The 24,659-nt window shown below is 39.0% G+C and overlaps 2 protein-coding genes across 2 annotated transcripts in view; both read right to left on the bottom strand.

The window, feature by feature from the left end:
- Window positions 1-200: 200 nt before the first annotated feature.
- On the bottom strand, window positions 201-9,808 carry slc35d3 (solute carrier family 35 member D3). The gene is made up of 4 exons (XM_028440601.1): window positions 9,095-9,808; window positions 7,373-7,583; window positions 2,431-2,588; window positions 201-1,732 (listed from the first exon to the last, which is right to left on the bottom strand). Exons 1-4 carry the CDS (start codon window positions 9,317-9,319, stop codon window positions 1,028-1,030), a joined length of 1,299 nt encoding a protein of 432 aa, XP_028296402.1. The 5' UTR covers window positions 9,320-9,808; the 3' UTR covers window positions 201-1,027.
- Window positions 9,809-19,147: 9,339 nt separating this feature from the next.
- Window positions 19,148-24,659, bottom strand: part of pex7 (peroxisomal biogenesis factor 7) — a 49,315-nt gene continuing 43,803 nt past the window's right edge. The window contains exon 11 of the mRNA XM_028440558.1: window positions 19,148-20,085. Coding sequence (XP_028296359.1) covers window positions 20,005-20,085 — 81 coding nt within the window. The 3' untranslated portion in view covers window positions 19,148-20,004. The remainder of the gene's footprint in view (window positions 20,086-24,659) is intronic.

The raw sequence follows: 24,659 nt of genomic DNA, 5'->3' as shown, positions 1-24,659 counted from the left end.
TATGGAATAGTAATAAGCTCCACCCACTCTCTCAGAATATATAAACAGATCTGCTATACATCCTATATATCTGGTGGACATGTCAGCTCCTCTAAATAGTCACAAAGTCAGTGTGTGTTTGGGTCTGGAACATGTTTGGGTCTTCAGTAAACTACTTAGCATATGTCTCAGCTCCCTGTAATGTGATCAGCATAGAGCTATGAACATAGACTGTTCACATCACTAATGATTAGTCACAGATATGCATTGGTTCTAGGCTCACACACTCTGGAAATATGAACAAAATATTTTTTTTAATTAATTTCTTTGGCTCATATCTGCATGTAAGAAAAATCTGATCTCTGTTAAATTGATAGTATAAATGTTACTCTTTCTTGGGATATAAAACCATTTTTCTTTCTGCGACTTCTTCATTTTTAGTTTGAAACCCCAACATTGGTTTATTTCACCTCTCGCCGATATTGAAAATCTTTTACATGAGGTCATTGTAGCTAGGCTCTTATAATCATTTACTGTTCATTTGTAAATTTCTCGAAATGACATGGAACGACCCTATTGATAAGTGTTGCAGTGATACGACACAGACAAGCAAAAGTGTTCCCAGAGAAGGAGGAAGAAGGAGATAAAAAGGTTGTCAGTTCAACGCCAAACTACCACGAAGGGAAAAACACAAATGACAAACACGTGAAGAGTAACAGGCAAACAGTGCGTGCTCAGCAAGAACTTGCGCACGTTTCAACACGTGGACGAAAACTGGTTTCCGCTCGTTCCCTGATTTTTACGTGATTCCACTTTTTAGAACAAGATGCACTTAGTTTTGGTCCTGCTTGGACCGTCAGCAGGGGGATGCAAACCCTAATCATGCGTTGTACCGGCGGCCCGGAGCCGTCTGCTTCTTCTTCTTCTTCTTCCCCCGGGAACCTCTTCCCACATTCAGCAGAACAAAGAGGTTCCAGGAGGACGTTCCAGTCGGTCTCTGCCGTGTCCAGCAGGTGGTCTTCTTCTCATCGGATGTCTGGGATGTCGCTCACGGACTCTGCTGCTCCATGTTCTCCACCAGCGGCTCCTTCTTCAGGAACCGCAGATGTCTGATGGACCTCCACACACCGACGTAGCTGTCGCTGGCCGACTGTCCGCAGGGGGCACTCTCCCTGTGAAGGTGCTCCCTCTGCATCTCCAGCATTTCTTTTTCCGTCATGACCCGAGGGTTCACGCCTCCTTGCTGCGGCCCGTTTCCTGTCCACAGCTCTCCGTTGGTTAGCTGGGGATCCGTGGGCGCCCCCTGCAGTCCGTCACCGTCCGTCTCCGGTATCCCCGTGCACGGCCCGTTCCCGTTCAGAGGAGGCTTCTCTCCAGGAATCCCTTCTCCGTCCTTCCCCGCCTCCTCCAGGTCCTCATACGTGCTCTTCTTCTTGGTCTCGAAGTACTTGACCACGCAGTAGGTGACGGACCCGACGGTGTTCACCACCACGCCGCCGATGAACAGCCCGGTGGGCGCCACGTCGCTGAACGCCAACATGCCGACGGTAATGGTGGCGATGCTCTTCACCACGCCGACGAAGCTGGTGGTGACGGCTGAGTTGATGTAGGTGCAGTGCAGCGTGGTGAAGTTCATGGCACAGCCAATGAAGATGCAGAAGACGAAGATGGTGGTGATGTGCGGATCCTTCCAGCCTTCGTACGACCACATGTTGATGGCGTCCATGGAGATGAAGGAGCAGAGGAGCAGCACCTGAACACAGAGAACGAGAGATCTCAAAAAAGTCACCAAAAGTTTTACAGACTTCTAAACTCCAACAATCACGAAGAAAACAGAAAGACGGGCTGATAGTTTGGTTGCTAAAAGATCTCCCAAGTAGGTTATGACTGATTCTGGTGGAGGAAGTTCCATAGAATTGGGATTTGGACGATGCCAAGCTGGCATCATTAAGAGTTTTGAGAAATTCAAGATGGCCGCCGAAAATACACAAACCTATAATTGGCCATAATTTGGTCAATTCTAAACCGATTTTGTCATTCAATATATCAAATATAGGGTTCTTGGGATCAAGGAATTGATTTCTGACAATAAAAACGTCATAGGAATTACATACGAGGAGATTGTTTGACTTTCTGGTTGGAAATTGTGTTCTTCTGTTATGTTGCCATGTAAATGTCGTTTACTCAGTAAAGGTAAATTTGTAAAGTTGTAAAACATACTGTGTTCATGAACTCAAATTTCCTCCCATACCAAAATAGTTTATGACTGAAGATAACTCAATAAAAATGATTACCTACAAAATTAATTCCATGACCTTGAAAACCCAATAGGTTTGGGTATTTTTGGCAGACATCTTGAATTTCTCAAAACCCTTAATGATGCCAGCTTGGCATCAAAACCTGCTTGGGGTGGTGGGGTTGCTGGACGATGACGAGGACAAAGATGCTCACCGGTGACGCCATGATGGCGATGCAGTACTGTGCGGTGAGCGGCCCGTGCTCGCTGTCGTGGCAGGTTTTCTGAATCAGAACCAGGTAGGAGGCGTGGACGATAACGGCCAAAACACCGGTGACGTAACCGAAAGGATCGCCGGTGAGGTCGCCTGCACCTATAGAGGAACGTGGGAAGAAGATGCTCAAGAGTTTCACTTTCAAAATATATAATTCCATTTCATGAATGAGATGGAGTCCAGCTTTAGGGTTGCTGGTCAGATGTGGTCACAGGATTTATTTGGTCAAAGGGTTTGGGGAACTAAGGCTGCACGGTTAATCAATATAAAATGGAAATTAATTACAATGAATTGGGCTTATTGTCTTTATTGGTCATACTAGTTAAGTGCCCGTCGGAAGTATGCATTCATGTGGGAGCTTAAAAAGAGTTAATTATGGCCAAATAAGTATGTGTTTGAAGGTTGGATGTACAAAGAGGTTTACATACTCTGTACTCTGTAGTGTTTTAAAGGTGTATATTTGTGGTTGCAAAGTAAAATAGTGTGTGAATTATCTGGTTTAATTCTATGAGACATTGTTTTTTTTTTTACTCACTTTTATATTTTTTGTTTGGTGTATTTTTCTGTAATGTATGTTTTTTGGAGTCATTATGTGTATTTTTGTATCTTTCTGTTGTGTTTTTGTATAATTATAGTTTTTTGTTGAGTGTGATTCTGTTGTCATTTTTCGTATTTTTTGTATAAATATTTAGTTTTGAGTATTGAGTCATTTTTATGTTTTTGTTGTTTGGTGTATTTTTCTGTAATGTATGTTTTTTTTAGTCATTTTGTGTGTTTTTTATCTTTCAGTTGTCTTTTTGTACATTTTTTGTGTAAGTGTTTTTGGTTGCCATTATAGAGTGATTCTGGAGTCAATTTGAGTACTTTTTGTATAAATATTGTTTAGTTTTTTGTTTTATTTTACTCATTTAGTATATTTTTATTATAAATAAATAAATACCTTGTGTGTGTGCTCCCGGGAAATGTTTGAGACGCTGATAACCAAACTCCATAGACATTGTAGCGCCAATCAGAAAAACAACAAAACTGAGCAAAACAAAACATAAAGCTCCAAACTACATGAGTGAGTAAGTAAATTAAAGTATTATCTACAATTCGGCTCTTATTTTAAAAACAAAAATCATTTTTTACCTTTGATGGAGTATTGAACGGGTTAGGAAAGTTGTCTGTAAAAGACTCACCAGTGGCTGACGGTTTCAAATGATCTATTCAGAGAGCTCCGTGTTTCGGTCTAAACTATCTTCTTCTCTCTCACTCGTGTGTTTACAGTACGCGTCTGCTTTGCTGTGTGTGCAGCGATTGGCTCTGGATGCACACGTGACTCTTGCTCGGGTGAGGAGCTGTGCAGTGAAATAGATATAGACGGTGCGCTAGCGCCCCCTCACACCCTGAGGTCAATAGCTGAATAGGTTTCATTTCTTCTGGCCGTCCAGAAGTGAAACAAAATTAAAATAAACATTTTGAAATGACCAAATTACTCCAAAACAACAGATGCACACACTTGGGGTATTTGGAAGCCTTTGACCAAGTTTCAGGTCGAACTCGCACTGCGTAGGGGAGATATTTGCTCCACACACACACACACACGCACACACAGACGTCCCTTGCTTTTATAGGTAGATATATGTTGTTACACATATATGAAATTTGTCCTCTGTATTTTAACCCATCCCTGGGGAGCAGTTCGGGGTTAAGGGACTTGCTCAACATCCCACAAAGACATGGTCCCTTTACAAACACGTTTAAAGTGACAGACCCCCGCTACAACCTCTTCTTTTTAAAATGTTAATTTTGTTTGAGCTTCTTTAATGTCAGTTTTTTTCTAATGCTAGTTTCTCTTTTTAAAAATCCCTCATATTTGATTGGGCAGGTTTTATTTTATCAATACCACAGAGGATTTAAAATTGTTTGTTAAAGCTTTGCAGTTGCACTTTATTCCCAATATAGAAATTTGTTTTCACTTTTTTAATTAAAAGAAAATACTTTAAATAATTTAATCCAGAGGGGTTTTTTTTAAAGGGGGGGGGGTTAGTTTTGAAAGTAAAAAAAATCAGGATTTTGTTTTGAGCTGAACGCGTGCAGCCTTAGGGGATCAGACCGGTCTGAGGTAAACAGGCTTTCAGTGTGTGTGTCTCAGTGCACCTGAGGTGTGTTCCATAAAGGAGGTTTAACAAACTCTGAGTCTATTTATAAACTCTGGGTCAACATACCCCACGATGGGAAACTCTGGGTATCTGATTCATTACAGCTGTTATGAAGTGGGTCAATCAACCCTGAGAATGTAAACCTTAAGTTATTTACGTGCACCCACGCAATAAAAAGCCATCATCAATGGATCAAAGGTTACACGAACTACCATGGTAACCACCCTGAAGAGAGTGATTTATTCACCCTGATGGGTGTTTGAGGAATATGATCATGTTCACACTGAACACACCTTCAGTGACTATAGTGGCTTAAATCACCCGTGATTAGTTGAGCTTTTTGGACGCTTCATCACTTTATCAAAAAAAAAAAAGTAAAGCAACACAACATTAGTAATGATGTGAGCGTCTGTGGTGTGTGATGTTACTAATGTGTTTCAGAGAAAAGTGTCAAGTTAAAGTAAAAAAAAATGTTCCTTGAGAAATGGTGTTCAGGTGGGCGGAGCCAGGCAGAAACCCAGGGTTTCTTTGATAAAACTGCCAGTGAGCAGGTTTAGTTGGACAATGTTGCTATAGTAACAGACTCAGATGAGAACATTCCTCGTGTATTGGAATGGGAAACTCAGAGTTTTCCTCATTTGAGCCGGAACATACTCAGAGTTTGAACATAACCAGCTTTATGGAATACCACTCTTTTTTGTGTGTGTTTTATGGTAAAAAAAATGGTAAATGGACTTGATTTATATAGAGCTTTATCACCACACTAAACAGTCCCAAAGCGCTTTACATATCAGCTCATTCACCCAATCACTCTCACATTCACACACCAGTGGGACAGGACTGACATGCAAGGCGCTAGTCGACCACTGGGAGCAACTTAGGGTTCAGTGTCTTGACCAAGGACACTTCGACACATAGTCAGGTACTGGGATCAAACCCCCAACCTCTCGATCAGAAGACGACCCACTACCACCTGAGCCACGTTCGCTCACATTTATGTTATTTTCTGTGTTTGAAGTAATTTTGTGCATTTCGTGTTTTTGTGGTGTCATTTTGTGCATTTGTCTGTCATTTTGTGTGTTTTTCATGACATTTTGTGTATTTTTGAAGTATTTTTGGGCATTTTGAGTACTTTTCTCTGCTTTACAGCGTTTAAGTTGTAATTTCTGTGTTTTTGTTGTCATTTTGTGTGTTTTTTAGTGTCATTTTGTGTACTTTTCTCTCATTTTGAGTGTTTTTGTTGTCATTTTGTATGTCACTGGAGTCATTTTGTGAATGTTGTGTACGTTTCTCTCGTTTTGAGTGTTTTTGGTGTGATTTTGTGTGTTTTTGACGTTATTTTATGTGTTTTTGGAGTCATTTACCTGTCATTTTGTACGTTTTTGGGGTAATTTTGCGCATTTGTCTCTTTGTCTGTTGGCCGACAAATAAGTCTCACCCTCCTATAAGTCACATGCCTGCTTATTAATGTGGAGGTTTGTATATTTCAGGCCAATGATGACAAAGTTTTAATCTCTTGTTTCTTTGTGTGTTTGTGTAGAAACAGGTGAGATCTGGTGCTGTTGTGAAGCTGAATTCAGTGTGTGGTAATTAATACGGACCAATGAAATCACTGCTGATAAGGAAAGCTCGTGACTCCTGATCCACTCCGCACTAAATATCGACAGCATGCCATTATCTCACTCAATTAATCCAGCAGAGATGCTCCGAATATTCATTTTTCTAGGAGAAAGGAGCTAATTATAAGTGGGATTAGAGGCGGGATGATGAAGTTGTCCATTAGACGTCCCAGAGTGGCGTTTAAAGCCCTGAAAAACAGCAGGACCTCAGTGATTCAGGGAATAATTTAACTGCTGCTTTTCTCTCCCACTCAGTGTTTATGACTCCAGGATGGTTTGCGTTGATGGAGGGATGGAGTCTACCGCTGGGATGGATGATTAAAGACATGAATGTCATGGTTAAACACACAGCAGCAGGTTATTTATGACAAACCCTATGGAATTATATCAGCCATCATTGATCCATCCTGCAGGAGCTTTATGTGCAATAAATGGAAGAACAAAACCACAGATCATTTACACACAGCTCAGAGCGCATACATGTCTAGTCCTGAAGCCCCTCCCCCTTTCTGTTTTAAATGTATTATATGTTTTAGTTCTCATTTTGTGTGTTTAGAGTGATTTTATGCACTAGTATGTCATTTTGAGGGTTTTTGTAGTCATTTTCTCTCATTTTGTGTGTTTATGGACTCATGTTGTGGATTTTTGAAGTGTTTTTGTGTACATTTCTCTAATTTTGAGAGTTTTTGTTGTTATATTATGTTTTTTTAGGTCATTTTGTGTACTTTTCTCTCATTTTCACTGATTTTGTTGTCATTGTGTGCATTGGTTTGTCATGTTGTGTGTTTTCTATGTCATTTTGAGTGTTTTTATCATTTCGTGCGTTTTTTAAGGTCATTTTGCGTGTATTTTTTTTGTCATTTTGTGTACATTTCTCTCATTTTTATTGTTTTTTGAGTCATTTTGTGGAATTTGTCTGTCATCTTGTATATTTTTGATGTTCTGTGTATTGTTGGAGAACATTTTTTTGTCATTTTGAGTCACATTAAAGGTAATTATTTCTGATTACAAAGCTGCACAGCTTCTTTTCTACAGACATGAATAAATGTGTGTGCAAAGCTAGTGAGTTAGGGGACACAAGCAGGACTGCAGCCCCCCGGGACCCCGTTTGAGCTCCTACCTGCCAGCGCAGCTCCTCCGGTAGTGATGACGACTGCGATCACCACGCCCACTGATGGGATGCCATCCCGCAGCACACACACGCCGATGCTGAGCGTGAAGAGCGGCAGGCAGCGTTTGAACACCACGTACATGGGAAGGCTGAGGCCCCGTAGCGACCACAGGGTCAGGGTGGACTGCAGCGTGGAGAGGACACACACTGACGCAAACTCCTGCACACACACACACACACACACAGTCATGTGTGCATCATCAAAAGAAAAACAGATTCTATATTGATATAAATCATCCTCTGGGTCAATTTGACCCCATTCAATGTTTATCATTCTAAAATAATAGTTGTGTGTTGTCATTTTGAGGTAATTTTATGTATTTTTCTCTCATTTTGAATGTTTTTGTGGTATTTTTTTTTATGGTGGTTTATTTTTGTTTTTATGAGATGAGATATTCTTTATTTGTCACACAAGGGTAAATTTGCATTTCAGTTACATCCCCGTCCAAGAAACATGAAAAGACAATCACATATAACATGGGAGGACAGGAGCGGAGAGAACTGTGGGTCACCACTGTGGAAAGGAGAGGGTCTTAAACTGAGTTCTCTTTGGGGAGCACAGTGTACAACTAGGAAGAACCTCCTCAGCTACAGGTACCATAAAAACACAGTCACAACAAAACATAAGCAATGAAACACAATTACAACAAAATTCAAGGACACAGCACGTATATGTTTATTTTTGTTCTTCTCATTTACATTCAAGTCATTTTGTGCATTTTTCTCTCATTTCGAGTGTTTTTCGGGGGCAATTTTTGTTGTATTCCTAATTTTCTGTTATTCTGTGTATTTTTGCTTTTATTGTGTCTTTTTTGTTATTTTTGTGTAACAATAAAAAGCACACACATGCATTTCTGTGGCTCTTAAAAGGAAGCCTTCAGCTGCTACGGCAACCCCACAGGGTCAAAATGTGTTGGTATGTTTGGCATCGCTCCCACTTCAATCACCTAATGGACTTCCTCTTCTCTCTCAGCTTTTAATTTGAAATGTCAGACCTGACCTCAGTCACCTGACCTGTGTCACTCAACCAGCCAATCAACAGCCACGTCTTTCACCTTTTCTTTTTTCTTTATGACGTCGGTATTTTATTTTGAAATTCTCAGTCAGTTTCAATGGCAGAAAATTAACTGATGCAAAAAAAAAAAAAAAAAAAAAAGTGACAACTGTGCTTTTTTTAAGTTTTAAAACTATTTTTTCCTTCAGTCTAAAAGCACAAGTTTGATCTTTTTTCAGTAACAGATCATTTATAAATAATTTAACAGAAAATACACCTTTTTTTGGCTTAGCTTCCATTTTAGGCGTTTTATTTTGATGTTAATTAATTAATGAAACTAATGAAAATGTGTAGAAGCTAAATGTAAAACATATTTATATTTTAATAAACAAATCTAATTAAAAAAATGTTCAATTGCATTTAAACAGTTTTTTTATTGAAGACGTATTTTTTGTGCCATATTATGAGTAGTTTCAGTACATTTGTGTCTTTATTATTCAATTAAAAAATAAAACATTTCAATAAAAAAATATATATATTCAAAGTAAAAAAAAAGTGTCTGAACACATTTTTTTTTAAAACTTTGATTAAAGTGAAAACAAAGTTTTGAAGTTATTATTTAATTTTTATCATTGAATAATACAGACACAAAAGCACACAGAGAACCTGCGACTCACCTTGGAGAGCTGGAGGCTGAACGCGGGGATGTCCACCTTCCCGAGCCGCCTCAGGGTCTCCAGCGTCAGCGCCGCGGTGCTGCTGGTCAGGAACTGGATGAGCGTCAGGAAGCCGAAGTGATAACTGGAGATGAGGAACTTCAGCAGGATGTTGAGCGAGCCCGAGAACACTCCGTGCGCAACGGCCACGGTGATGCCCAGCAGGCGGCTCCTGAACACGTCCATGGTGGAGGAGGAGGAGGAAGAGGCTGGTGTGGAGAGCCGCTGGAGAGGCTGTGCGTCGGGGAGGAATTTCAAGCGTTTGGGTGATTTTTACGCACGGCTCCGACGCGCAGCAGCCACGTGGGGCCAAAACATGAATGATTGAATTAAAGGTCAGGAATGATGATGATGATGATGATGATGATGATGATGATGATGATGATGATGATAGACCTGCAGGATGTTCGGGGGTCCTCCTCCACACTCAGTCCAAAGCTTCTCCGAGTGTCGCCTCATTTTGAAATAAAATGATCCCCATGAGAGCTGAACTCCTCGTTCCTCTGCGCGTCCCCGGGACTTCAGGGGCTGGTGGAGGGGGTGGGGGGGTCTCCTCTGAGAGCTGCCGGGGTGAAATGAGACTTTTCTGCCGCAGCGGCGGGTGGAGAGAGAGTGGGTGGAGACATGCAGGCGTGCGTAAAGACCTGCTGCTGCTCTGAGGTCACCGAGCTTCACCAAAACCTGGACACGGTTTTAATCTCTGACCTCACCGGAAGCTTCCTCCTTGTTTTATGTTTGTGGGATGTATGACTGAAGTTGTTACAAGATCTTTTCTTCTTAATCTCAAAATAAAAGAGTTCAAATTGTTAAGACACCTCCCCCAAATGAGAAGTCCTATTTCCAATGACAAACATGGACCAAATCTAAATCTGGACTAAGTTGGACGATTCAATAGCAACTCATGTTCTACGACTGTAAAATTAAACTATCTTGGGGCTAAAATTGGACCAATTTTGACGGTCCAACAAGGGCTAAATCAAGGCTAAGATAGACGACCAGATTTAGCCCGAAAATAATGTCTAAATGATGTTGATTGGCAGTGACGTGCAGTCAGGGTAGGCAAGGTAGGCAGTGCCTACCCAAGGGTGAATTGATATTTTGATTATTTGTTTTAATTATAATATAATTATAAATAATTTATTTTTCAAAATAAATTATTGTGCTTTTCATATCCCAACTCACTAAACATCGCTATTTCCTAACCGCTGTAAGGCAGGAGGAGGCCACGCCCCTTCTCAAAGGTTTTTATGTGTTTGCGCATGTACAGTCAGTTCCCCAAGATGACAACCATTTACGTAAAAAGGCAGCTCTCTACGCTGCCTTTGGACGTAACCGTGCTATGCTAAATGCTATACGTAAGTTCACAGTGCATTAGTGAATATGGTATCACGTGACCGCTGTTGCTACGTTCTCTAGCTAGTGGGCGGGATAACACTACAGGCAGGATGACAGCGCTAGAGACGATAGAGAAACTTTTTTTTGAGTAAAAGCAACAGTTTTTAAAAGATGGAGACCAACACCTGAGCTACCAGACCTTCAGCAAAGATAAGGTCAGAACATTGTTGGTACTTTCTACAGTGAATGGAACAAAAGGAAGGATTGACTTTGTGGATGCTCCTCACTGAGGATGTTCTAAGTTGTTGTTGACATTTTCTCCATGTTTCTGTGTTTCCAACACAAACAACAGATGTGCTGCCGTGTCATGAGATATATGTTGTTGGAGAGTATGGAGGCTATATTAAATAATAGTTTATGTTTCTTTAATGGTGTTTATGATGTTTTGTTAGATGATAAATGCTTGTTCATGTGGATATTGTTGGGTTTTTTCTTTCTTATTATGAATGTTATATTTTGATAAGCGTCATTGTCGTGACTTCCCCAAGTGGTGATGTGGATGATGAAAAAGGTGATGTGGAAAAAGAATCTTCATTGAAACGTACTTGCAAAATAATACAAAGTTTATTAAAACAAGCAGAATCAAAAACCAGGGCTGAGACAGAATCCCTGGGAGAACAAAGAAGGTCAAATCATGTTCTCAGGCCAAAAACAGGAGAAAGGCAGAACCCCGGTGAGAACACTGGTGGCCACATTGTACTCTGAAGAAATCCAGCTTGGTGATCACATACAGTATATAGGCTGACGAGAAATTTGAAACCAACAAGTGAAGTCTAAGGCTTTGGCCTCAAGATAATGAAAGAAAGCCACAAATGAAGAACTCCCCTGTTTTTGATATACAGCCGTCAACGGAGGAGAGATAAGCCTGGGGAGGAGCAACTTTCAAGGTTCACAAGTCAATCTACAATCCAACAGCAGGGCTGGATGAGTTTGATTATGAAAGCAAACACCATGACAAGGCAATACTCAACTTTAGGTCAAATGTGTATTGCATTAAATGAATATCATATTGGCGCAGACAATACACCTCAGCATTGGGATGACTTTGTTGTAAATTGCGCTATACAAATAAAGTTGAATTTAACTGAATTGAATTGAATTAACACTTACCAGCAGAAACACATGAAATTGTCATTGGTGTTGACATTGGTGGTCTCGATTTGGAACGCCCTGCCTACCCAACCCTAGTGACACGACACGTGACTGTTGATTGGTTGGTGGAAGGTTTCTATTTCCACAGAATTAACTGCAGAGTCAGCAGAAAGCTGAAAAACGCATGAACCACTGACGTAATCATAACAAATAGACATGAACGACCAAGTGAAGAAAAGCTGTAAACCTTCATCTACAGGAAGGTCCTGATATGAGGAGCTCAAAGTAGAGCTGTTTATTTCAGCCTGTCCTTTAAGGCCTGGACGATGAAGCTGGATCAGTATATCATGATATTTCTCTGTTAGAGAGCAGCTGTACTATGAAGCAGGATATAAACATGTTCAGTTAATTGTGTTGATTTCAGACGTGTGCGCATTTAATTCTTCATATTTTTAAATAATTATTCCCTAATTATGATGTAAATTGTTCTACACAGTTTCTGATTGGTCTGACATTGCTAACTCCGCCCCCCCGTCACAGGAGCGCACACGTAGCCACGCTGAAATCACTTGGGTTAGTGAACGCATTTATATCCTGCTTTATAGTACAGCTGCTCTCTGACAGAGAATGTTTGATTAGGTGAAGCTAACAGAGAGATTTAGGGCCTGTACTATGAAGCTGGATAAGTATATCCTGATATCTCTCCGTTAGCTTGTGGAGTGGAGCAACTTACGTCACAACTGAGGAATAATTCTTAAAACATATTGGGTTCTATTCTCCCATGCCCGTAAGTCAGAAAAGCCTTGCAGCAGCGCCGTTTTTGGCTGTGTGCTATTCTCTCCCTGTACTTAAGTCAGTCGCTGCACGCCTTCATCCCAGTTACGCACTGTGGGAGGAGCAGCCCTGAAATGTGGGCGTTCCCATTCAAATCTGGTCTTACGTGTATTCTCCCGTCTGCGTAAGTCCTTTTCTTTTTACGTTCTTCTAACCCTGGAATAAGTGCAGCGCCCCCATGAGGTCAAACATTATATTGCACTAGAAATATGGACTTAGTTACATTTGAAGCCACACAGACTCATGATATTGCAGAAGAGACTCCGAGAAAAATTGATCCAAACGGATGCTGTGACGCTGTCATGGTAGTGGGAGGAGTCACAAAAGCATGAGAAAGGATTGACCATCAGCGTTTTGAATATGTTCACATTTATCAGTTCGAAACGGGACAAAATGTTACATTTCATTACATTTTATCCGTGCTGTCCTCTCCTTGTCCGGGGAGGGGGTGAGCAGCGTTGCAGAGCTGATCAGCTCTGTGTGTGTGTGTGTGTGTGTGTGTGTGTGTGTGTGTGTGTGTGTGTGTGTGTGTGTGTGTGTGTGTGTGTGTGTGCTTTCAGGCTTTCCACACAAACAAACGTTAATCTGCCGTTAGCATGAAGGGAAAAGAGACAGAAAAATGTGCCTGATCCTCACCCTGCAATAATCTGATCAATAATCTGATCAATAATCTGATCAAGTCAACCTGCTACATTGTTTAAGGTATTTAAAATTAAAAGTGCGCTTTATCATTTTCACAGACACGACATTTACAAGCGTCCGGAAAACTCCATGTTCTGTGATTTCTAGACAGCCCATATATATACATATATATATATATATACAGTATATATATATACAGTATATATATATATATATATATATATATATATATATATATATATATATAAAGACATCCTTCAGACCGCCTTCATTGCAGGTGGTTTTGTATTTGGAGTTACTTTGTTTTTGGAGACATTTTGTTGTCCTGTGTATTTACTGTATGTTGTCATATTGTTTATTTTTTATGTCCTTTTGTGTATTTTTGTTTTCCCGGGCGTTTTTGGAATCATTTATGTTGTCATTTGTGTGTTTTTCTAGAGCCAATTTGTGAATATTTTTGGCAGTTGTGTAATTTTTTGATGTGGTTTTGTGTTTTCAGAATCATTCAGTTGCTGTTTTTGTGTGTGGGAGTCATTATGTATATTTTTACAGCAATTTTGTGTATTTCTGTTTTCCCTTTGTGTATTTGCCTCGGGGGCCCCACAGAAGTAGGCCGAGGGCCCCCGCTGTGATAAAAGTTGCCATCTCTGCAGTGGAGAGAGGCGGTGAGCGGTAACAGGCGTGGAAATGAATTGAAAACATTTTTAATTGAAACATTTCATCATGAAATCAGCGTCAAGGCCGTGAGGAGATGGTGGCTTATCGAGCTCAGGCCATTAACTTCCAATTAACACGAGCTGAGGAACCAGAGCAGATTATAGCAGCAGGGCCAGGATTTAGACCAGGACGCCTCCCATTGTTCCACTAACTGGGAATCATGCAGATTAGTGGGAGTAATTTGACTGGTAATGTGGACTTTCAAATTAAAACCCCAACAACTGCTCAGGGTGAAGGAGGGCAATGGACCGGAGGTTAATTATTATGTGTGTGAACATTTCACTCATTCTATATTATTACATCCTACTGGGATCAGCCAGAACATTAGGACCACTTTTTAATCAGTCATTAATTCGTCTTGGAGCACGATTTCTCACTGAATGTTGTTCCTTTCTTTATATGCAGACAACATGTGACTTTACTCACAACTTTAGAGATTTTACCGAGTCAAACAAAAAGGTTATAATTAGTTATGCACCGAAATGAAAATTTGTGGCGGTCGAACGCTTGGTCCAATATCGAATACGTTTGTTAAGTTTTTCACAGTTTTTTTAAAGAGTGCATAAATAGCCTAGAATACATTTTTGGACATGTTTTTTAAAGAAAGTAAATGTTTATTGAACATTATGACGTTTTTTAAAATATTCCAGTAGTCTTTGCTTTTCAAAAGAAAGCACAACAAAGTTTTTCATTTATATTAACCCTTCAAATAAAACAAAACATGCATTCCATAAAAAAACTAAAGTGCATTAAAGGGGAGGTATGATATACAGTGCCTCTACAAAGTACTAATACACGTTGAACTTTTGCACATTTTGTCAGGTTTACAACCATAAACATAAAGATTTTATTTTGAAATTTTTACTGGAAGTTCACACAAGTAACAGACAACTGTGAAGTGAAAGTAAAATGACACATGATTCTGTTATTATTTTTAAAATAGAAAAGTGAAAAATAGGGCGTGTACAAGTATTCATACAGTGCATTAAATTGCCTTTAAAACATTCCTAATGACTGCTGAATGTTCACACTTTGCCCTGACCATTAAATAGAGGCTACCTGTGTGTAATCTACTCTCAGCTGTTCTGTGAGGGCCTCAGAGCTGTGGTCGGAGTGTATTGGTCACTAAACATCATGAAGGCCAAGGACACACCAGAGATAAAGGTCAGGGATAAAGTTGTGGAGAAGTTTAAAGCGGTGTTAAGTTATACCAAGATTTGAACATCTCACGGAGCACTGTTCAATCCATCATTAGGAAATGGAAAGAGTACGGCACCACTGCGAACTGACCAAGACACGGCCGTCCACCTCAACTAACAGATGGAACAAGGAGAACACTGGTCAGAAAGGCACCAAGTGCTCCAAGATGACTCTGGAGGAGCTGTGAAGGACTACCGCTGAGCTGGGGGAATCTGCACATGGGACAACTATCAGTCGTACTCTAAGAACTAAGCCATTATTGAAAGGAGGCCATAAGAAATCCCGTTTGGAGTTTGTCAGAAGTCATATGGAGGACACAGCTACCATGTGGAAGAAGGTGCTTTGATCAGATGAGACAAAAATTGAAGATTCACCTTCCAGCAGGACAATGACCCTAAACACAAAGATAAATCTACAATGGAATGGTTTAAAACAAAACATATTCATGTGTTAGAATGACCCAGACTTTAATCCAATAGAAAATCTGTGGAAAGACCTGAAAACTGCTGTTCACAAACGTTCTACAGAGCTGCAGTTGTTTTGTAAAGAGGAATGGGCTAAACTTCCTGTCTCTAGATGTACAAATGTTGTAGAGTTACAGTATACCCCAAAAGACTTGCTGCTGTTATTGCAGCAAAAGGGGGTTCCACAAAGTATAAACTCATGCTGTATGAATACTTGTGCATGCCCAACTTTTCGGTTTTCTGTTTTTTTGAAAAATAACAGAATCATGTGTTATGGCAATTTTTATATTCATCATCATATTGTCAAATGTATGTTCATGTGTACAATTTGTCATGTTTTAATACATGATGACTCCATTACTCTTTACACTTTTGAACAGCTGAATCATGTTAGATTAAACAGTACAGATCGTATTGTACTCAGTGAGGGCCAAAACTCACACTCACATGCAGATATACACCAACGCACACACTATCAAGGATAGATAAGAGTGGCGCCCAATCTTCCTCATAATATACACGTCTTCATCATCCTCCAACATTTCCACTGTGGGAGCATCTGACTCCCTCCTTTTCTTTCTTTCAGGGTTGGGACCTTTTCTCATATCTGTATAAAAGCTTAAGCTGAAACTGTTAGACAGAGCGGGTCTCTGCCTTCGAATGTCCGGCCGGACGGTCACTAATTTTTGTTCCACTTTGTTCCATCTTTGTTTATGGTTGTAAACCTGACAAAATGTGCAAAAGTTCAAGGTGTAATAGTACTTTCAAGAGGCACTGTACATCCTTTAGCCTCATTCAGAGGAACAAAGTGTAAAAACTTCTGTTTCCTCTCTTGTTATTACACATTTTATAAAAAGTCAGCTTTAAACGGGACAATTGGATTTTACCTACGTTGGCAGGTGACGTCACCTAACACGCCTCCTAGAATGTGAGCTCCTCCCTCTCCAACTATCTAACAGCTAAAACAAAGCGGTTTAATATAGAATATATATTATACTTTATTACCATACCACTACTTTTTCTGCTGCTGATCGTGTTGGGAGTCACTGCTTGGAGCCACGGACCCATTGTTTACACACATCAGCTGTTAGCACTTCGTGCTAATGCTACACCAGTCTATGCAGTGAGACCCGGTGTAGCGAAAGGAGGAAACGATGCAGATGTTTACGGATTCGTGGCTCACGGCGCTAACAACGGACTCGGTTGCGGAAATGGACGGATTTCAACTTTTACATGGTGACGGATGATGGAAAGCGGTAAGGAGAGAATCTGGCTGTGTTTGTGTGTCGTAAGGAGGAGCTGCTGCTGCTCCTGCAGTAACACACTTTTCTGACTCAAAATCGTCCGAATATATTCGGTTACTGAATATTCAGTGCATCCCTAGTTATAATACGTTCAAAAGTCTTCCAGTCCTTACTTTTCTCAGCATTCAAAAAAAATAAATGAACTATTTTGTAACCACACGGGACGACATTTCACCACTCATTACCTCATTAAATTAAAAAAATACATCAATGTCACAATAGAGCAGATATATGCAACTGGTGGATTGTGGGCCACATGCGGCCCCTCAAAATAAATTCACAAAACATGAAAAAAACTATATAAAAATACACAAACCTACGTAGGCAAAACCTGTATTCACAAGGCCAAACGTATTTGGCAATTGAAAATTGGCAAATATAATTGTTCATGTGAAAGTCATCTTATTGTGTGTATTTTGTTGCTGATTAATGTCCCTTTATGTTGTTCTTTTTACTAATTAAAATGGAAGTAATAAGACTGACATTGACCTTAAATATGACCTTGAGTGAAGGTCAAGGTCACACATTGAAAGGAAATGTTGTTCAATGGTACCAGTCTGTATCTCAATTTGTAGCCAAGTTATAGGAAATAAGTATTTTTTGTGACGTCATGAACTTTGACCCCTACTGATCTTTTTACTGGTGGGTCGTACAGCTTTGGTTCAATAATATCAAATATTCCACCTGAGATGAGCTTTTCATAAATGTAAGCATTGAACTTGTACAATAAATATTCGTAGAGATATGGAAAATTTTGTTTTTTGACACTTGACGCGACCTTGACATTGATCATGATATTTTGGCTCCAAAAAAGGTCGAGTGCACATCCTTAACATTAACCCTATGAGATGACATACGTGTCATTAGTGCTGCATTAATAGTCTAGGAGGAGTTGCAGACGAAAAATAATATGAATAAAATAAACGACAATAAAATATACACCAAAAAAAACTCATTAAATTAGAAAAATAGATTCATGTCACTATAAAGCAGATATACGGGACTATGGATGGAAATTAGACGTTTATCTAAATCTGGTGTATTTACAACTTTGGCTGTACATTAATACACACTGTCACACTCAAATAAACAAATAAATAAATAAAAATATAAGCAACTGGTGGATCACGGGCCACATGCAGCCTCCAAGGTAAATTCACAAAACAGAAAAAAAAACTATAAAAAAAAGCACAAAAATTATAATAAAAATGATAACAAAAACAGACAAAATTAGAGAAAACACAGAATAACTAAATGAAACCCACAAAATTACTCCAAAAAAATCCCCCCAAACCCACCAATTGATTGCAAATTGACATAAAATTACAAAATTGTAAAGAATGACCTAAAAAATACACGAAACAACACAGAAAACAGATAAAACAAAAGAAAAATACACAGAAAAGACACTAAAATGTCAGAAGAACACAATAAATTACAAAACAAAATTACAACAACATATACACAAAAAAATTATAAAATAAATTCATGCCACTTTAAAGCAGATACTGCATATGCAATTGGTGGATCGCGAGCCACATGCGGCCCCCAAAAGTAAATTCACGAAACTATAGAAAAATATGCAAAATGACAATAAAATGACAACAAAAACATACAAAAATAGACAAAAACACACAAAATAACTAAAAAAACCAACATCACAAACACATAAAACAACAGATAAATGTACAAAATGACAAAACAATAGAAAAGCCCACCAAATTATTGCAAATTTACACAAAAATACAATATACTACAGAATGACCACAAAAATACATAAAATGACAAAAACACACACAAAATGACAAACATACAATAAATGACAAAAAAACTAAAAATGACAACTAAATATACACAAAAAAATAATTAAATTAGAAAAATAGATCCATGTCACTGTAAAGCAGGTGTATGCAACTAGTGGATCGCGGGCCACATGCGGCCCCCAAAAGTAAATTCATAAAACAGGAAAAAATTTGAGAAAAACACACAGAATAACTGAAAAAAACTAAATTACTCAAAACATCCCCCAAAAAACAAACACGGACATAACAAACACATAAAACAACAGAAAAATGTACAAAATGTACAAAATGACAAAACAATAGAAAAACCCACCAAATGATTGACCATAAAAATACACAGAAAACAATAGAAAAATACAGAAAATGACCAAAAACTACACAAAATGACATTAAAATATAAACAAAAGTTAACCAAAAATTCACAAGATAACAGTGCGTTACATTTCCATCAATGGTTTGAGTTGTGTTTCCGTTGAAAGACAAAAAGTGAATGAATAAAATAACGTAGACATTAAATATGTAGAGTTAATAAAAGAAGAGTTTTATTGAAGGCACTGGATCTGATGGTCGTTGTGTACATTGGTGACATTTAACAGTAATTAGTCACGGCTGACATTTACATTAAAGGATGAGGAAAATGTCACAGATACGTCTGCATTCAGACTATGGCCTTAAAACACTTTAAACACACACACACACTTTATCTGCAGTGTGTGTAACGTGTGTGCGTGTGTGTGTAACGTGTGTGTGAGTTCCCACAGTGTGACGTCACACTGTTTGAATGCTTTCAAAAGCAAACACACAAACCTGCTCCATGTCATTGTCAGTAAAAACACTTTCATTCATTTCATTTTAAATCCTGTGAATAGATTGCATCATATCTGGACAGCTTTTCATACTAAAATACATTTAAACCTTCAAAATAAAATAACTGAATCGTGTTCCCACTTCACTGCACGCGCCGATACTCACGGCTGTTGATCTACGAACCGGACACAATGTCTAAAATAACAGCAGCAATGTTAACAGGTGTTACGTGTCACAGCTTAACTCACAGATGGCTGCAGATACTGTTAAAGACGAAACCAAAGATCACGCAGTGAATGTCAGGATGAATAATATTGGAAACATTGTTTGTTCTTCTGTCCATCTTTCCTTGACTTGATTTGCTGTTCTTCTTGTTTTCCCCACAGCATTGACTTTCCCACAGACAGACATCCGTGTGGTGTTTCTCCTGCTTACATTCATCAATATGTTTATTACTGATGTTGCCATTTCTTAGTAAATCACACATTATGGGCGAGCAGAGCACGTTTCACCTGTTTTTTGTGCAAACTTATTCAATCAAACCCAAAATCAGAAAGTTTTTCTCTTTCCTCCACATCACAGTTTTATTGTAGACGTCTATAACATAGAGTCGCTCAGCCGTGCGTTACCGTGGCAGCAGACAGACAGGCTGGCGTGTAGATCTTCACCGTTTCATCCCAGGAACAGTCCACGACCTGCAGAGGGACACACGGCATCCATTATGACTGTAATCGCATAATTGATCCTAAATTACAATTATGACATAATTATAATTGGAACTGTAATTGAAAGAAGCTGTTACTGTTAATGCTTAGCTAATGCTAGGATAATGCTATTGCTAGGTTAATGTTAATGCTACAGCTAGCTAATGATAATGCTAATTCTGAACCTAGTTAATGCTAAGCTAATGCTATTGTTGTTAATGTTAATGCTAGGTTAATGGAAATGCTAGGTTAGTGCTAATGCTATTGCTAGGTTATTGTTAATGCTAGACTAATACTAATGCAAGGTTAGTACTGTTAAGCTAATGCTAAATTAGTGCTAGGTTAATGCTATTGCTAGATTAATGGTAATAGTTAATTAATGCTAGGATAATGCTATTGTAAGGCTAATTCTAGCTAATGCCAATGTTAATGTTAGCTAATGCTAATGCGAGCTAAAGCCAATGCTAGCTAATGCTAATGCTAAAGCTAGTTAATGCTAATGCTAGGCTAATGCTGTGCGAGGTGGGCCAGCACCTGCATCCTCTCATTTTCTTCAGGAAATACAAATATAGTAGATAGACTTTGTAATTGTAATTGGCGTGGAAATTCTATAAAGAAAATTGTCAATCAAGACGCCCACACCAAAAAAATTACTACCAATATTTTCATTGATTGGGAAACTGAACAAAGTAACCAAGAGATGATGATAGATAATATTTTTAATGTATTTTACAGCTGATTTAAGACATGGGTCAAAACTGACCCGTTAGCATTAGAGATGCTAAAAGAAAGCTAACACAAGAGGAAGGATACATTTTAAGGAATTATTTATTTCAGGCTCAGTAATTGTGATTAATTGAATTTGAACCTAAGCAATTGAGAACCTAATTGTAATTGACTTTCAGGGGGAAATAATAATTGTATTTCAAAAAAGGTGCTGGTCACTGTAATCATGATTGAGTTGTAATTGAAGATGTAATTGTAATTGAAAAATGTAATTGACTCGAAGCCTTGTGGTGAAATGCTTCCATGCAGCATTAGTTTAAGAGAATCGGGCTTTAATCGTGCAGAAAAAGGCTTCCCGCGCCCTCATGCCTCTGACAGAAGCGTGGTCTCCTCCGTGGGTTGACATCTTTATCATGTCCATTAGAAAACACAAAGCCTTCTGTGGAGCTGCGTTCTTTAATAAAGCCAAAGGACGTGTCTCTGTGAGGCTATGTCCACGGTTACGCTCCTCAATGCTGGCAGCGGAACAAAAAGCAGCCGCAGACTCACAGTTTCAAAGTGCTTCACATTAAAGGAAGGCTTTGAGTTGGATTTATGGAGCAGGAGCAGCAGCTTGGTGAGTGTGGAGGTGGGCTGATAAACGGTGCCAGGGTTTCCTACTGAAGGCTTTCACACTGAGCACTGGCTTAAAAGGCAACAAACACTAAAAACACAACGTGATCACTGCTACAGCGTCACAAAACGTAGAAAAACATTCTGGTTTTCATAAGAGAAGCACAAAAATTACTGTATGTTTTCCAAAATTTATCGACACATTTCTACATTTGTATCAACATAAGACAATCATTTTTAAAAAGTGAAAAATGAAAAAAAAAGAAAAGAAAATTTGAACAACATCGAAGTCGAGCAGATAACAGTTTCTTACCCAGCGCCGCTACGTGCTAAGCTAACCAAAACTTATTGACACATTTTTTCGACTTAAGACAATTCTTTTATTTGAAAAAAGACAATTTCATCACCAACGTCGAGCACCCAGCACTGCTACGTGCTAAGCTAACACATTTCTACATTTTTATTGACATGATAAGACAATAAATTTTTTTTAATTAAAAAAAGAGAGTGAAAATGAACAAAGTCAAAAAAATTACATAAAAAATTTGACAATTCGAATAAACATCAAAGTCGAGCTGATAACAGTTTCTCAGCCAGCACCGCTACGTGCTAAGCTAACCAAAACTTACCAGCAAATTTAAAAAACATTATCGACATGATAAGACAATTCTTTTTATTTTTTTAAATGAAAAAAAGAGAAAAAAAAAAAAAAAGAAAAAAAAGTGAAAAAAGAAAAGAAAAAGGGATAAAGACAATTCGAATTAACATCATAGCTACGTGCTAAGCTAACCAAAAGATCTGGGACTGGGACTTCCCAGTCTAAGAGGAAAATAGCAAATTTACAACGCGTGGAATGCAAAGATACGTCGCTAAGTTTACGCATCCCTTATCTGGAAAGATACACAACAGGACAATCAACACAATACACAACAGGACTCCAAATACACACAAAACAACAACACAAATTCACAGAATGACAACAAAAAAACACAAAACAACCCAACATAAAAGTCCCAAAAAGACAAAAACAACTTAACAGATGGCATAAATAATACAGCGTTTGGAAGGAATATGAAACGGACTGTCAGAAAAAGCCCTGAAAGAAGTAGAGGAGACGTTTTTAACCTTTCCAGCCACCGCAGTATTACTTACAACAACAAACACACTTAAGACCACTAAAACAAAATGACTCAAAGTAGGGTCTTTAAAATGATCCCGGACAAGCCCCCAAATAAGTTCCTGCCCCCTCCGGGATTGAACAAATAAAGGGCTTTAGATGTCACAACATATAAAGGAAGCCAGACAAAAATAAAGATTAAAAGGTATCATTTGAGACATCAAATAAAAAGATTTTCTTGAAAGGTCAAAGTTAGGGGGAAAAACAATTGTTCTTCTCTGAAATTGGCCAAATAGGTTAAAAAAGATCAGCTGAATCTCAGAGCATGACTCGTTTTATATTTCTAAGTGGGAGACATGATTATTTGTTGCCAAGTTGCACAAATAGTTGCTACTTGGTGATCAATCACTGAAAGAATGCTTGGGACTCCAACAGCCTGTCAGGGCAGTGAGCTAGCAGAGCGTCCGTGCAGTGACTCAGCAACGGAGAAGAATGAGAGGAATGCCCTTCTTTAATTAACTCTGAAAGCCGTTAGTGTAATGCAAAGGCTGCCAAGACTGCAGCAAAGCACAAAAATACACCAGAGACATGATAAGATACCTAATGAGGGATGGGAGGAGCCAAAAGGCCTGGAGATGAGAACAAGTTCAAAGTCTGCTCTTCGTTTCACATTTACAGTAAAGAGAAAACGAAAAGTAACAGTGACCGTGTGCAGCGAGCGGTGGCTTTAACTGCTTTAACTATGTTTAGCTACAAACTCGTTTAGCTACGACGCTAACTATGGAGAAATGTAGAGCTAACACCATTGATTAGCTAAAGCGCTAACTATGGAGCAACACAAAGCTAACACCATTGATTAGCTATGGCACTAACTATGGAGAAATGTAGAGCTAACACCATTGATTAGCTAAAGCGCTAACTATGGAGAAACACAAAGCTAACACCATTGATTAGCTATGGCACTAACTATGGAGAAAGGTAGAGCTAACGCCATTGATTAGCTAAAGCGCTAACTATGGAGCAACACAAAGCTAACACCATTGATTAGCTATGGCACTAACTATGGAGAAATGTAGAGCTAACACCATTGATTAGCTAAAGCGCTAACTATGGAGCAACACAAAGCTAACACCATTGATTAGCTATGGCACTAACTATGGAGAAACGCAGAGCTAACACTGTCACTTAGCTACAGTTCAACTATGGAGAATGTATGCTGTATGTATGAATGTCATTTTGTGTATTTTTGTATTTTTTTTGGTGCAGTTTTGTGCATTTCTGTTGTCATTTTGTGTATTTTTTGTATACAGTAAGTATTTAGTTTTGTGTATTTTGAGTCATTTTCATATTTTTGTTATTGTTTAGTGTATTTTTCTGTAATGTATGTTTTTTGGAGTCATTTTGTGTATTTTTGTATCTTTCCGTGTGTATGTGTGTGTGCGTGCGTGTGTGTGAGAGACTTGCTACCTGTCCTCCTGGTTGCCGTGTGGGACTCTTGCGTCCAGTGATATCAATAGCCCCCAACAACTTCTGGGAACAATTTGAAACTTCCAGGAACTCTCTCTCTAAACGGCTCTGTGTGCGTTCAGCATGTACATCCAAGGTGTGCATTTGGTTATATGGCACGTGGTGAAAATATCAGCGTTTATAATGCCGTATCTGAGGAGAAATGTGCATTTTTCGCTGTTTGCTTTCAACACAGCCGCGGCCATTGCCCGTCAATAACTTCCGGGTCCCGTCCGTCGGGTCTAAACAGCAAACGGTCAAACAAACATGAAAATAAACATTTTGAAATCACCAAATAAGTCCAGAATGACAGATGCACACACTCGGGCTAAGTGCAAGCTGTTCATAAAGTTTTAGGTAAAATAGACACAGCGTTGGGGAGAAATTCGCTCCATGTTTGAGACGCTGACGATAGCTTGGCACAGAAATGGAGACGGAGGAGGAAGTGGAGTCCGTGACCTGTGATTCATAGGAAGTTTGCGGTCACGGGAATAATTTTAAATAACCATGAAATATTAACTTAAATAACTTTTATCAGTACAAAGCAGTACTTTTTTAAACCCAAACAAACAGCGACACAGCGACGTCATGAACCGGAACCGGA

The sequence above is a fragment of the Gouania willdenowi genome (assembly GCF_900634775.1).
Source record: "Gouania willdenowi chromosome 24 unlocalized genomic scaffold, fGouWil2.1 scaffold_320_arrow_ctg1, whole genome shotgun sequence".
Taxonomy (NCBI): domain Eukaryota; kingdom Metazoa; phylum Chordata; class Actinopteri; order Blenniiformes; family Gobiesocidae; genus Gouania; species Gouania willdenowi.
This window is presented reverse-complemented; position numbering and strand designations above follow the sequence as displayed.